Source organism: Phalacrocorax carbo, chromosome 20, assembly GCF_963921805.1.
Source record: "Phalacrocorax carbo chromosome 20, bPhaCar2.1, whole genome shotgun sequence".
Lineage (NCBI taxonomy): Eukaryota > Metazoa > Chordata > Aves > Suliformes > Phalacrocoracidae > Phalacrocorax > Phalacrocorax carbo.
In genome coordinates, this window is record NC_087532.1 from 4007064 (window position 1) to 4022505 (window position 15442).

At 56.9% G+C, this 15442-nt stretch overlaps 1 protein-coding gene across 3 annotated transcripts in view; it reads right to left on the bottom strand.

Annotated features, from left to right (window-relative positions):
* AGRN (agrin) overlaps positions 1-15442 on the bottom strand; it is a 132067-nt gene that overhangs the window by 16078 nt on the left and 100547 nt on the right. For all 3 annotated transcript variants that reach the window (XM_064470517.1, XM_064470516.1, XM_064470518.1), the window contains 16 exons: positions 14137-14282; positions 13858-13963; positions 13383-13496; positions 11508-11672; positions 10780-10923; positions 10283-10407; positions 9777-9882; positions 9175-9558; positions 8893-9027; positions 7348-7475; positions 4900-5014; positions 4436-4555; positions 3347-3706; positions 1675-1867; positions 799-1014; positions 301-530 (listed from right to left, as the gene is read on the bottom strand). In XM_064470517.1, coding sequence (XP_064326587.1) covers positions 301-530; positions 799-1014; positions 1675-1867; positions 3347-3706; positions 4436-4555; positions 4900-5014; positions 7348-7475; positions 8893-9027; positions 9175-9558; positions 9777-9882; positions 10283-10407; positions 10780-10923; positions 11508-11672; positions 13383-13496; positions 13858-13963; positions 14137-14282 — 2787 coding nt within the window. The remainder of the gene's footprint in view (positions 1-300; positions 531-798; positions 1015-1674; positions 1868-3346; positions 3707-4435; positions 4556-4899; positions 5015-7347; positions 7476-8892; positions 9028-9174; positions 9559-9776; positions 9883-10282; positions 10408-10779; positions 10924-11507; positions 11673-13382; positions 13497-13857; positions 13964-14136; positions 14283-15442) is intronic.

Genomic DNA, 15442 nt, shown 5'->3' on the forward strand with positions numbered 1-15442 from the left:
CCTTGCCAGACTATGCTTTGCACAAAACGCAAGGGGCAATTTTGTTTTGTACGTGAGAACAGACAGATCCTGGCCCTTGGCTCACGTCCTTAGGAATAGGTCTACCTCCTAAATTTATTGTCTTCACCAGACGCGGCTTCATCCTACGCTTCTCCCTCTAACCCACTGCTGACACTCCACACCACATCCCCCCCCCCCTGCAGCTCACACCATGAGCCCCCGAGGCTCTGCGATCCCTCAGAGCCAGCCAGCGGGATCAGGAGCCCCAGCAACACGCTGCCTGCGGCCCCCTCCCCGTACCGGTGTAGGTGTGCAGACACTCGCAGTGGAACATCTCTGCCTCCTTGACATGGCAGATGCCACCATGGTGGCAGGGGTTGGGGTGACAGGGGTCGTTGCCGCACTCGCCCACCCCGCTGCCATACAGCACATCACTGCCTTTCTCCCGCAGGTCGTACATCTGGTTGTTCACGTCCAGCAGGCGGATGCAGCCCTTCAGGCCGGTTGTAGCCGCAGTACGATCTGCCACCCTGAGGGGACAGAGGACAAAGTGGGTGGGGGTTTTGTCCACAAAGACAAAAACGCAGGGGACCTCCAAGCTTCTGGGTCAGTCTGTGCTCCCCAGCAGGGCATTAAGAGGCCCCCCCCAGGCCCAGGGAAGCTCTGCTCCACGATGCTCCCCCAGCCACCGCCTGCAGCCTGCTAGCAGGCAGAGGGCTGCAGCCCCCACGGATGCTGTGCCCGCAGCAGCAGCGGATGCGGCGACACCCACGGCAGCGGTCCGGCGCCCTCACTCACACAGCCATTTGGTCCTCCGGTGCTCCCCCGATGAACAGGTCTGTGTCGAGGTTGAGCCCGTCGGTGCCCGTCGGGCTCTCGCCGCTGACGTGGGGCTCCCCATCGACAGACAGCATGCCACTGCGGCGGTTGCGGTTAACCACTAACTGGTGCCACTTCCCAGGCTCAACGCGGACCTTGCTGGTGATGATACCCGTGCCGGAGCCGGTGTTGAACCTGGAGCGGAAGAGGGGGAGGCCTCTGTCTGTGCCACGCTGCAGAAAGGTGACATCTACACCATGGCACAGGGGCTGCTGTGTCCCACGGAGAAGCTGGGAGCGCACGGGAGCCCCCCTCCCTCCCCACCTCTGGGCCAGGCTGCGCTCAGAGCATACAGCCGTCCCCTGCTGAGCATCGGGACTGGCTGCCTGGGAACTTGTCTGGACTTTGCAGACTCCAGAGGTCTTCCTGCCACCTCACCTTGTTCCAAGTCTGTGGCTTTGGCTTTTGGAACTGGAAAAATAATTTCGGCTCAGATTTTTGGGGCCTTTCTCCCTTTTTTCCCCCCCCTCCATTTCTTCTCCCAGTACAAAAACAGTGCCAAAAAAAGACCTCTCACTTGCCCCAAAAAAATCAACCTCCCACAGCTTTTAGCTTTTCAAAATTCAAATTGAAATAAGTGAAATAACTTTGTTGAAAGTAGCACAGGGAATGGCTCCCCATAGTATTCTTATTACATTGGAAAGAAACCTCCTCTTCTTGTCCATTTAATGCTACTATTCCTCAGCCTGCAAGTTTGAGCCCAGAAGCCTCCTGGTGTTCTGCAAGGACCGTTCTGGCAGGAGCGGCTGCTCTGCTTCCTCCGCAGCACGCAGGGCCGAGGGGAAGGGCACCCACCTGAGCTCCACGAAGCCGCCAACCAGCGCCAGGGAAATGAAGTCTTTGCCACGGTTCTGCCCATTGTAGAGCAGCAGCCCGCTGAGCTCCACGGTCCTGAACTCCATGGCGATGCGCATGGTGTGGTACGCCTTCATCATCTTGAAGGCCAGGTAGGACTTGCCACCAAAGCTGGGGATGAAGTACCTGACAGCTGCAAGAGCCAAGGAGGACACAGAGAAAGGACAAGGGGATGAAGTAGAGGAGGGAACAGAAGAACAGAGAGCAGATAAAGGCCTGACATGAGCCTGTGAACACTTTCCTACCTGTACGAGCAAACAACTCTTGTGAAATGGCAGAAAGAAGCTTGCTCTCTCCTCTGGGCCCATGCTCCTGTGCAATTAGCCCGTCACTGCTTCCCAAACACCCATACTGGTAGCAACCAGCTCCTCTCGTGATGGCATGCACCCAAAGATTGCTCCCAGGCTTTAGAGATCTGTGGTATTGCTCTCCCAGTACTTAGCTTCAGTGGGGTCCCAGTCAGCTCCTCCCAGTTAAGGACCAGTGCTGCCGGTCCCTTCCGTGCCCAGCTATCACATCCCCTGGGCCCTCAGCTGAGCTCTGCTGCACATACAGCTCCTTACACTCAACTTCCCGGCTCCTTAGGTAATTTTTATCTGTCCTCCCAGAATCCCACAAGACGGATTTACATTCATCACTCCAGGCTTTTACTTATTGCAGCTGAGATTTTCCAAGGGATCTGGAAAGCCAAGCCCTACTAATATTAGCAGGACCGGACATCCACATCCAGCAGCAGCTTTGAGTGCTCCGGCTTATAGCTTTAGGGACAAATCTTTTCAGGAGTAAGCACTGAACCACCCAGAGCCCCCGGCGTGACACCAAATTGCCAGTGGGAGCTCAGAGTAAATAACAGCAGCTCTGGTTAAGCACGTTGCCTGTCTGCAGCTGTTTGCTAAGCAGCTCTGAGTGCCAGGGAATAGAGCCTGAATTATCAGCACACGTCTCCTGGTGTTTGAGAGGACAGTCAGTACCTGCCTCTCTGCTACACTAACTAGCCGTCACTAGCTGCAGGAGCTGTGAGTGACAATGGCACAGGCTGAGATAAAAAAGCAGAAGCTCACAATCCCCATGCTTCGCGGCAGTGGTATATCAGAAGTGGAGCCAGGAAGAAATTGCTCCTGGCACCTTCTTACCCTGCAGCCTCGCTGTCCTTGACTCTTACAATACACAGCGCATGTACAACCTGCTCTTGGCAGAGTTAAGAAAGCCGGTTAAATTGACCCCTGCCGTGCCTCCTGCCTGTGTGCGGTGCCAGCACAAGTTACGGAGCTGGGTTTGCATGTGCCCCCACGGCTCTCCGCTGCCATGCAGGAATCGCAGTCTGCTGGAGGGGGGACGGGCACGGAAGGGTCACACTGCGTGAAGCCCAGCCCTTCAGCCCTGGTTGTGCCTAGCAGCACATGCTTAGGGAGAACAGGTAAGAAAAGGGGCAACAGCAGAGCAACGCTTTCCCAGTTGCATCCTCCCAGCTTCCTCGGCTGGAGCCTCTAGGTGGAACTCAAAAGCTCCACGTGATGTGGTTCCCCTGACTGTGTTGTCCCCGTTTTTGGCCCTCGCCCTCTTACAGCTGCGAGCTCTGCTACCGGTGCCGTGACAGGTCAGAGGCACGTACGTTTCTCACAGACAGCTCCCCCTTTGCCTGCCGGGCAGCTGCACGTGAACTCCTTCCCATCATCCTCGCAGGTGCCACCATGCAGGCAGGGGTGAGAGTCGCAGGGCCGCGAGGGTTTCTTCATGGCGGGGGGCTGGCGCGTGGGCTTCCGCCGGGCGGTGGTGGCAGGGAGGGTGGAGGTGGGTCTCCTGGTGCTCACGGCTCCTGCCGTCTTGGTGCTGGGTCGGCCCGCGGCGTCTGGGCGCAGGACGTGGACGGTGGTGGCAGCGGTAGCTGTGGTGTACCTGCGGGTGGTGGTGGGTGCCATGGTGGTGGCCGTGGTTGTGGTCACAGTGGTGGTGAAGAGCCTGGGGATCCAGTCTGAAACACAGCAGAACGCAGGTAGAGGCTGGTGGCTTTGCGACCCTCCCTGGGGGCTGTGAAAGCCGCTCGGGCTTTTGGGGCGAGACGGCAGCAGAGAGGCTCGGACAGACAGCTCTCCCAGGCTCCCGCATGCCCAAAAGCCCAAGAGCTCTCCCCCCTCCACTCTCCGGGCCCCAGGGCTCTGGCTGCACATCCCAGCCCACGCGTCTGGCCTGCACAGGGTGCGTGTCTGCACAGGGTCCTCCCCTGCAGCACCGCAGTGCTGCCTGTCCTCCCACCCTTGCGTGGGGGTAGACATGCTCCCAGGTAGGGCTGCGTGCCTGGTGCAGGGGGACCACGAGCTTTTCTTTCCTGAAAAATCAGTGTTTCAGGTTTATCAGCATGAGACCACGTGGGTAGGCTGCCCACCCCTTCGGGAGTGCCAGAAAGGGATCGCTTTCCAGTACTGTGGGCAGCGTCACATCGCCACGGCGCAGCACTGCCGCTTGCCACGTGCTGTGGAAGATGGGAGCAATTTTACCCTCCCTTAGAGCCCTCCTGAGTTGAGATGTAAGTCTGGGCACGTGGACTAACCTCTGAGCCCTGCCTCTGGAGGGCACTGTCTGGGGAAGCATTTGACATGTTACCACTACAGATGAAAGGCCCTAGCAAGACCAGAAGAGGCAGCCTGGCTGTTTGAAAGCCTAAACCAAGAGAGGGAACTGACCGCAGACAGAGGGGGCTCACCGAAGTCCATGAATTTGACATGCTCCTGCTGGGGCTTCTTCACCAGGATGGTCTTCTTTTTGGAAGCTTTGATCTGCTTCAGCAGGGCCCCTTGGACATCAGCTGCCGTGTAGGAAGTGGCTAATCGTAGGCAGGGGGAGAAAGGAGAAAGGCAAGGGTGAAGACGCAGGCCCACCTAGCAGTTCCCTCTCGTGACCTCCCCACAACGCATCCGAATCACTTTTCCCTAGGAAAACGCTTCCAGCCTTCCAGGCACCAGCTTAGGGTGCACCTCCTCCCAGGTCTTCTCACAGCATCTGTTGATTTTGCTGGATAGAAGACATAGCCCCGGCCAGTTTTAATACGGTTCTCTCATGCTCCTTGCTGCACGCGTGTTTCTCAGGCTGCAGCCCCACCGGGAGTGCCTGCTCCCTCCTCAGGCAGCTGTGGATGCCACATGGAATCAGCACCGGGAAGGCTCTCACCTGGGTCAAAGTGCGACTCCACAATGACACGGACAGCGCTGCTCTGCCCCAGGTCTCGGACACGGATGCTCTTGAAATCCTTCTTAACATCAGAATTGCGGAAAAGCTCATCCAGCTAGTTGGTCGGAGGTGAAGGAGGAAAGATAAACAAACTCAGTAACAGGGAAATCCTAGGGCATGGGTCCTTTCAGTAGAAGATCTTGAGTCTCAGCAGGTCTCCTCGGTTTCAACCCACAGGAGTTTGCGTCCAAACCTTCGCAACACCTCCCACAGACACATGCAGAGAGCAGTGCCCCTTTGTGTAGGGTCATAATTTCAGGTGGCCCCTATTCTTTATGCCCTGCACTCAAAGGTAAGAACAGGATCCAGAAACAGTGTGGGGAAGAGAGCTATCGCCATCGTACCCATGGAGAAGAGCGGAACAGAGCCAGACCAGAGACACCCTGCAGTTCATATAGGGATTTTCTACTGAGTGGCATCTAAGTCTTACTGATCTCTTCTAAAGCTGCGTAAACCTGCTTAGGCACTTTGGAAAATCCCATAAGGCACCATTCTGCATCTCTATGTACCTGACTGCCTTTTAAAACTTGGCTCTCAGACACTGCAGGATTTGTCTGAAGTCACACGAAGGAGACAGTGACAGTCAAAGGCTTACAGCAAGTCACGGCTTTAACACCTTTGCTAGCTATCTGTCCAACCTCGTGTTGGGCTGGCAGTCGCCACAGCTAGAGGTCACCGCTTCCTTCCCTTGGCTTCAAGGCAAAACCAGAAGAAAGTAATTAACTGACTGATGGCCCCATGGTATAGTCTCCCCCTATAAATTTGGGCATAGTGATCTCGGAGGGGTAAAGGAGCACATCACATCCACGAGTATTTGCAGGTAGGTTGCACAGGGACAACAGGTCTCTGCAGCACAGGAACTCTCAGCCCAGCCACAGATGGCTTCTGGGACAGAGGGCCTGTGCCATGCCTTCATTTCCCCCAGCCCTGGGAAAACGGAAATCAGCAAAATCTCCTGCCTTCTCACAGGGGGAGGGCGAATGGAAGAACCAGTGAGAGAAGCTTTTGTGTGCCTGTTTGCATCCTCAGATAGAAGCCACTGTTGTATTGGGAAATATCGCTATTGTGATACAGAACTGCACAAAACATATGGTCCATATGCCAGGCACACATCTGCTTATATGACTGTACTGAGGGCTTGCCAACTTCTAAGTGCGGCTTGGAACCAGCTCGAAATATGTTAATCTTGCAAAGATGCTTTGTATTTGCTGTGCCACACTGCAGGCTACAGTATAATGTTGCTACCCCACCCAGCGCTTCCTTGGCATACCCATATGTACACGTTGCCACGCAAAGTCCGCCTACTCCGAGAGCTGGCAAGGCAGGGGGGTTCTCCTTAAAGGTGGGAGACTGGATTTACACAAGCAGCTTCCCAAGCTGTGTAGCTGAACTGGAGGCGCGAGGGGGTTTTGGACACGTTTTTGTCTAAGGGTTTTTCATGGAGGTAAGGATGCTTTAGGAAATCCAGGGCTTTAAGATGTAACCTCTTGTCTAAACAGCCCCACCACCAAAATCAAGCTGAAAAAGGATAGCTTTTGACCCAGCACATAACAAAGGATGGAACCCACTGAACAGCATGTGGCAGAGGCTAATAACCCACGCAGATTAAAAAGAGATTGGACAAATTCAGAGGGTACCTCTCAGGCAGAATTGGTGCATCATCTCCTTACACTCTTAAGTGCCCACCCCATAAAAGCGCTGGCCCTGGCAACAAGCCATGTTCGCTCCCAACTTTTGTAGGTTAAGCCCATCTCAAAAAAACCCAGCCCAAACTCCAAGATGGAGCAACGCTCCTCCAAGGCACTCAACACCTTTCGCAGGTAGGTCTCCGTGTTCCCCTGTGACAGACAGCAATAACAGGCCACAGCCTCCCCAAAAGCCATCGCGAACGAGAAGCCAAAGCAGGAGGAAACCCACAGCTGTCCCCGTGGTTGGAACAACAGCGTCTGCAGTCGGAGAGGCTGGCGTCGCCACAGGGTACCGTAACACGCACCCGGGGAGCAGCACTCAGAAAGCCGAGCGCCCTGGGTCCCCCGCCGCAGCGGGGCGGCCGGAACGAAGCGCAGCAGGCAGGCAGCCTTCCTGCAGAGCCCTGGCGCCTCGGGGGCAAGCGGACGCAAGCAGGCGAGCGTGCCACGGGCTGGTTTGCCACGGGCTGGTTTGCCACGGGCTGGCTCCCGGTGGGAACCCCGCCGCTTGAACCGACAAGCCTGCTTATTAGCAGCAGCTCGGCGAACGCCTGCTTGCTTGAGAAGGGGAGGACTGTGCTTCTGGAAGCGAACGTTTGGGGTTTAGCCGTCTGTCCACCACAATGGGCAGCGTCCTCTCTTCTTTTGATGAGGTCAGAAAAGCCCTACCCAGACCCTAGATCAAGCGCAAAGGACTCACCGCACTCTCGATGCTCCTGGCCGTCTCCCCAAAGAGCTCTGACTTGGGGTCAGCCATCTCAGGCGTGTAGAACAGCTCCTGGCCTTCCACCTCCTCCAAGATGAGGACTCCTTGGAAGACTTTGGTAGCTATGGGAGGGAGGGTAAACAAGACAAACACCTTTAGTCGGCTTGTGGGCAGGGGACAGGCGTGTGGCTGACAGCCGCGAGGAGCGTTCGAGTCCCTGGGGGGAAAGGGTGATGGCGGTGTGCGGGTAGTGCCAGTGTCGGGGTTAGTCTGGATGGGTCTGGGAGAGCGCCATGGAGGATTAGTATCAAAGGGTGCTGGAGCAGATGGCAAAGACCAGGCTGGAGATGGCAGCTTTTACCATACGGTTTCCTCTGAGCTCCGGCCCGGATAGCAGCCCCCCTGCACCGGCTGAGTAACAAGAGAAAGACGTTAGCCAGAGCAGCACATAGTCAATACGGCAGGATCAGACACGTGCATGCAAACAGGGGGCAGAGGAGGGCGAAATGTGGGCTCTGGACAAGAAGACCTGTGCTGGGAGAGGGAAGCGGAGACCCTGCTAGCTAACAGGCTGTGGCCAGCCTTGCAAAACCAGACCGAAACTGCAAGAGGAACCCAAGGTGTGGTTTCCTTCCAGCGGAGCTGTGGGAGTGCAGAGGCAGCTACAGAAAGACCCCCCCACTCGGGAGGTTCCCAACAGCTGTCCTTTCGTGGGTTAAAAGGGGAACACGGTGTCCAGAAGAACAGGGGATGTCCTGCTGGAAACCCCCAAGGAACAGGGACAGTTAAGAAGAACCTCAGTGAGCAAATATCTGGGAAACCGCCCCAGAGCAACAATTTTCAGGGTAACGAGGATGTATGTACAGGGCAACCGGTACTCTGACCGAGCACAGGTGGCTCTGTTCCCTCAACATGGACAGTGTGAAAGGGACTGAGAGTGGGTAAGACAGATCCCAGCTAGGTCATGAGAGCAGTGTGCTCTCCTGGGAACCGCAGCGTGAGTCAAGAAGCTCAGACTCCCCAGGAAGCCCAGCAGGGATGCTGGGGCTACGGTCCTGGTCAGCCCAGCTCCCATTTACGGCTGTTGACGTAGATAAAATGGGAATCCAAGAAATTCCCGCATCCCCCCTAGTGCCAGTCGTGAGCTCTGCAGAAGCCTGGGCAAAACACTGGTCAAAGTTTTAGGGCTGTAGCAGTCAAGGAAGAAAGTGGCCACCTAAGCGAAGAAAACTGCAGCGTGCCCTGGCTCCTGCATGAAGTGCAGCACCCACCCAAGCACTAGGGCTGGCTGCCGGGGGCTGCGGCAGGTGGGCACATCTGCCAGCCACCGTGGCTCAGCACGTCCCCAGGACCATGCCAGCCCCCAGGCTGGACACAGGAACCACGCTCTCTGCCAGCCGGGCGAGCACAGCACCACGCTGCTCTCCTCGCCCGTCGGCTCTCAGCGGCGTCTCTCCCTCTCCCGCACCCTGCAAGAGCTCAGCCTGACTCCTGACCACCCAAAGGAAGCCCAGAGACCAGTCCCGAGGACAAACTCACCTGGACAGTTGCTGCCTTCTGCATCAGCAGCCGCAGTCTTGCCATCAGAGCAGCATCCCAGCGGGGTGTTGTAACACGTTGCCCTCTCAATGGCTGGGGTGGAAGTTACCTGGCTTTCCTCCACCTCCTCTTCCCCTGCAAGGCATTAAGGGGAGCGTTCACCAGCAGGAGGAAAGACCTAACCTTTCTTAGAGAATGGGGCTGAGGCACAGCTTCATTTTGTCGTGAAAGACAGGGTATGGTTTAGCCCACGACTGACTTGCCAAGCCAAAGCACACTCACCAGCAGAGCCTGCCCCACTAGATTCCTGGTCTCCACTGATGCCCATCTCTTGGTCCCCGCTGCCTTCTGCACTGCCTGATTCAACATAGGCAGGCTGGGTGGTGGCCAGGACCACCGGTGCGGTGGAGAGAGGGCGGACGGTGGTCTTATACACCCCATGTGTCATCCATGGTGTAGTAGCTGGTCTGGCAGTCGTGATGCGCTTTGTTGTAGGGTGACCTCTTTCAGTAGGCCTGGCTTCCAACAGCAGGGAGCTGGTAGCCAGCTCGGTGGGTTCTGGAGCCCGGGTGGTGAGCCGCAGTGGTGGAGGAAGGATTAACTTGTCCAGCGGCAGCGTGGGCAGCGGTGTGGGTGGTGAGGGGTGGCTTGTGTGAGTGATGGACTCTGAAAGGAGCAGCAAGACAGGGTAGGTAAGGAAAGGCTGGCCATGATACCGGGAAGCATGTTGCAAACCCTCAGGCACCTGCCTTGGGCAGTGCATCTGCTGTGCCATGAAGAGTCAGGGCACAGTGAGGAACCGCAGCAGGAGGCAGCCAGACCCAGGTCCAGTGTCAGGCCAGAGAGCTGGCGCTGCCCCAGCACCGAGAGCTGCAGACACTCACCGTGGCACTGCCCCACATGCTTCACTGTGATGGTCTGTCCCTGCCGGCAGGCGATGGTCTTCAGCTGGCACTGGTCCCCATAAGTGACCCCATCAGAGCCACACACCTGGGAAGCAGAGGGGAAACATGAGCTGCATGTCTGTCCTCCTCCAAGCCTTGGGCAAAATAAACTGGTCCTTAAATGCTGGAAGCAGAGGCTTTGCAGGCAAAGAGGCAATGGTCTGCAGAGAGGGACCCAAGGGAGGGCTGTGGAAGCCGAGGAGCAGAGCAGCTCAGAGGTGCCAGACAGGGCGCACAGCACCTGGCTCCATTGGGAGACATCTACGACTTGCATGTCACCCTTCCCCACGCACCAAAGATGGTGACCAAACTTGCCCGCCTGCTTCTTGCAGCGGGGGAAAGAGACATCAGACTCCTGCGCTGCCTGCACCAACCCGATGCAGCTGAGCTAGCCGCACGTCCCCGCGCAGACTGCTCAGCCCCCCACGGCTGCCTCTCCCGCAAACCTTGGTCATGTTGGCCTCCGAGCAGAGTGGGGACGGACACTCGCAGTGGGCAAAGCCGTTGACTTCCACGCATGAGGCCCCAAACTCGCAGCTCATTTCTTCACAGGATTTTGGGGCTGATGGGTCTGGGGTAGGGAGAGAAGGGGGAAGAGATGACCACAAAGCACGTCCCAACGATACAGAAAGGCTAGGCTGAATCAAAATCTCTCTCTCCTCTCAGTGGGTCTTAGCTCTCCCAGGGACTTGCCAGAGCAGTTCAGACCAGTGGACAAGACAGACTTTCACCAAACAGAGGAACAGTCCGTCACGCAGTGCATGAGTGCACAGATAACAGGAACCCAGCCACGAACGAGGCCAGGACCCCTTCCCCCTGCAGCGCAACCACGCAGGGTTGGAGGTTGCATTTCTTTCATGGGCCTACGTGTTGCCCTGCAGCGGTACCCAGATACCCATTTCTCAGTGCCCCACACAACCCCTTTGGTACGTGGCTCCCTCACCTTTCTCGCAACCAGTCATGCCCAGCTTGCTGCCGTTGGGGCACTGGTTGCATTTCATGCCTGTGATCCCAGTCTTGCAGGAGCACAGTCCAGTCATCTGCTCACAGTCATCGCGCACTGAGCCCACCGGGTCGCAGTTACAGGCTGGGCAAGAAGGCAAAAAAAGACACTGTTTTGCTGGTGGATTTGTGGAGCCAACAGCAGACTCAGTCAGGTCCCCCAGCAACCCAAGAGAAGAGTGAGAAGGGTCCAGGGGAGGACCATGATGCCAACTGCTACCCCGCGCTTACTGACCCCACACCAGCTGCAGGAACCGGCCTCAGCCCGCTACCCTCTGGTCCTATGGCTTGTGATCCCACATCTGCCCCACAGGCACAGGCAGGGACCTCAGGGTTCATTCACGCTGGGCTCAAGCAGCCCTGCAGAGCATCTGGTCAGGGAGCAGGCCCATGGAAGGAGACACCATCTCCTAGCCAAGCTGCTCCGTGCAGGAGCAATAACACGCCTGCAATGCTTCAGGCCACCCTGTCTCTTGCGCAGAGCAAGCCATGAAGCTCCGCAGAAACAGCCGCCGGAGGTGACTTACAGTAAGAGCAACATTATGGCTCATTGTTTTAAACAGCACAATACCCTGCCATGCCTTGAGCCCCGCGGAGCAGGCCAGGGAGCCGTGCCAGCGGAGAGCCGCGGGGGACGCGGGGCACTGGCCCAGCCCTGCCCGCACTCACGTGTGCAGCCGCTCTTGCTGTCGGTGACGATGCCGCGGAAATTCCAGAAGCCGGGCTCGCAGCGGTCGCACTTCAGGCCCCCCACGCCTGGCTTGCAGGAGCACTGCCCCGTTGCGGGGTCACAGGCTCCCCCGTAGGAGCCGTAGGGGTTGCACTGGCAGGTGCCTGCGAGCCAGAGAGAGAGGGAGCGTGAGGCTGAGTCCTGGCCAAGGAGGCGGGGGGATGCTGGGGGCTGCATCAGGGCGGAGGGAACGACTGCTGAGCCACCGAGCTGCTCAGCCAGGGCAGGAACGTGGTGTCACGCTGGGCAGGAGGAGGTTTCACCAGCTGCTCTCAATACTTCTCTTCTGCCGCAGCTACAAGGGGGAACTAAACCTTCAGGGATTAACCCGCTTGCTTTGCTGGCATGAAGAACTCCTCTCTCATTAACATCAAAGGGGGAGGAAGCTATTAGAAGTTTATTATTAATTCATTAATTAGGAACTTGATGGAGGGAAATGATCCAAAGATAGACAGAGAGATGCTCCCTTTATCCACAGGGAGCGGTAGAAAGGGGACATGGTGCCCAGCTGGGCAGAAAGGGAGACCTCGGGAGCAGCAAGTAGGGTGCACGCACGCATCCCCAGACTGCCAGAGGCAGGGAAATGGCATGTCCAGAACAGGCAGCAATGGATAAATCTGCCCTAGGGGCTTCAAGCTGCTGGTTAAGTGGTAATTACCTCCTGATGTATGCTTACTGCCAACAGAGGGACACAGGTGGGACAGAAACCAGTGGGATACTGAATCCCAGTCAGTTGGGAAGCTGTGTCCAGGAACTGGAGGGCAGGGGACAGGACTTCCATCAGAGACACAGAGGAACATCACTACCTGGCAGGGCGATGCTGGAAGCGAAACGCTTGTGTCCTATGTAGCATCACTGACCGGCTCCTCCCTGCTCTGCCGGCCCCTCCCGGCCAGCACACACCACACCACCACCCATGGGCCCCCTCCAGCACCCACCTCAGCCCGCAGCCTGCCCCGCGCACCCCCTGCCAGGGGATCTCTGGACATTCTTTGAATGCTGCTGCTTTTTAAATTATACGCCACATTAAACAGCACTACATCCTCATCAAGCAGGCATCAACCAGGCCTGAGCACAGTGTGAATCGTGTCTCCACGGGATAATGTGTCTCCCTAACAGGCAGTCACAGCCTCAGCTGTTAAGAGTTTGCTAATGCCTTTCAAAATGCATCTTCTGCTAAAGCACCGACTCTGATAATTATTTAATAAATATTAATGATACATTTGCCAACTCAGCTTCCTGCACAGTGCAGTTACCCACTAGGTACTGGTCCTGGGGTGGCCTGCAGCAGGTCCACAGGTGAACCCAAAAGCTCTGTTCCACCTCAGCCTGCAGTGCATGCATACAGCAATATTTTTGTCACTCAGGCCAGTGAAAAGCCCTAAGCCTCTAGCAAAGGGCTGAAGGCACAGAGGGCACAGTCTGGCCCTAGGGGCACCTTCTGGGGTGTCCAGCATGGCCTCGGCACCAGACAAGTTCTGAGCCACCATCCTGTCTACCTGCATTTCAGAGGAACTTAGACCTGGAAGTTGACTCAGGGCTTCTGAAAGGACAAGAGCATCACTGGTAGACAGAGAGGGCAAAGCATGCACGCACATGCCCCTGTGTGCATGCTGTGAGCCTGGAGCTGGAGATAAAGAGAGGCTTTTTGAGCCTGGGCGGTCACTAGTTAGCTGAGGAGTGGGGAGGATCCACCCTCCTTTGTTTCCACTGGGTCGGGACCCCAAGTTCCCCATCCACCTGATCCCTCCTGCCTCCAGCCATCCCTGAAGGCCCTTCATTCCCCCCCAGGAGGGAACACAATAGTCACTCACTTGGGCATCCAGCTGCACCCACTCCGAGTGCCAAGGTCATGTTGTCTGGGCAGCATCCATAGATGGTCTGGCTGCAGTGCACAACCAGGAGAGGTGGCGGGGTTGTGGCAAGGGCTGCGGAGGAAGGCAGAGAGGTACAGGTTATCTTTGGCACGCAGGCTGCCGCAGGGCAGTATTGCCAATGTATGGGTCGAGCAGCTAGCAGCATTCCTGCAAAACCACGTGGTCCTTGCAGAGATGCTGGGAACAGGTGATGAGGTCAGGTCCTACCCATGGACCAGGGAAAGCACAGGGCATGAAACAGGAGCGATGCAGCGGGGATAAGCAAACCCACAGAGACACTGCTGTGTCCTTGGCGAGCGCTTCCTTGCTTAGCCCCAGGGAAAGGGCATGTCTGACTGCAGGGCACCAGGCTGGGGACCAGCGCACACAGCTTGTGTCAGCCGGGGGGGCTGGCTGCCTTCGGGGGACTCACCGCGGCAGGCTCCTTGGCTAGTGACATAGAGATCCTGGCGTTTTTCACACCGTGTCTTCTTCAGCTCACACTCGTTGGTGTAGGTCACACCATCAGAGCCACACACCTGCCAGGACAGGGAGGGAAGCCGCTCAGGGCAGCCCCTGGCACAGGGTGGCAGGTTGCCTATCCATGGGATGCCCTCTCCTGCCCAGGAAGCATGCGGGAAGGCCACCAGGGAGAAGAGAGGAGGGGAGCGAGGACTGCGGCAGGCAGCCCAGCGCTGCTCAGCGCGCTTACCGGGTTGCGTGGCACTGCCAGGCAGGTGAAGTCACACACACAGCGGTCATCCTCTGCATCCTCGTCCCACCAGCCCCCGTACTGCCGGCACCGGTTCTGTTCGCACTCGCTACCGTCGCCGGAGCCCGAGCCCCCCGAGCCGCACTCTGGAGCGAAGGAGGACCGCGGTGAGAAAGGGCTCACGCCCAGCAGGGCAGAGTTAGGGGTAAGCAGAAGGGATGGGGCCAAAGCCCTCTCCCTGACACGAGGCTGTGCCCGGGACAGGGAAAGCAGCCCACAGCTGCACCGGCACATCCAAATCACAGCAGATTTAACCTCTTCGGCACAGGGAACCCCAGAATCCTGGGCCCACGTATTTTAGGACACTTATGCCTGGACTTCAGAGAAGATCCCTCTGCCTTGGAGAAAGCAGATTCTCCCACCACTCTCACAGGATTGTGCTACCCCTACATAATGAATACGGCACAGAGATGCTTCTCCTGCCCTCCCAAACACACAGGGCAGCAGGGAGATTGCTGCTTCTAACATAAACACGGAAACCAGAGCAGAAGGGATGGGGTTTGGGTTTAGTCTGAAGTTCAGTTAGGCAGGTATTCTTAACAATATATAAATTCTGTCCCTAGCCTGGCTGCCTCTCCATAAGATGCTCAGAGCTTCAGCAGCTAGAGAGACACGCTGCTGATTTCAAAGGCTTCTTAAAGGGGAAACAGGGGGGAAGGAAAACCCGGCCCTTTTTATTGAGTGATCAAAGGCTCAGATTTGGCATTACACAGAGAATTATTTAAGATCTTTTCCCAGAGGGACATCAACCTGAAATTCCCCAAGGAGGGCTGTGATCAAACACCATGTTATGTCTTCCCCTCTCCCTAAACTCTGCCATAGCACTGAAGTCCTTTCCAGCTAGACTACATGTGCAATGAGCCAGAGAATCTCAGCTTGCCAGGTCAGCACACCAGAGCGCGAGGTTTACGTGCCTCCTGTACCCAGATTCAGCCAGCGTTAACCCACAGCTTTCCCCCTACAGTGGGAAAACTCAGCAGCTTCTTAGTTCTTCGTGTGACCAAGCCAACCCCGTGACCTTCCCTGGTGCTCAGTAGTGGCCACAGGCCAGGCCGTCAAGCAGACCCTGGGGCAGAGATAAGTGACGCAGCAGCCAGGCTCCCTGTCCCAGGAACTGCTCCGTTTCCCCCAGCCGAGGCTTGTTGAAGTGTGAAATTAAAGCACTGATAAACTCCTTGCCCAGCCAATTAGGGGGCATCATCTCTCATTACTGCTGGATACAGAAAAACAAAGCGGAAAGGGAGGC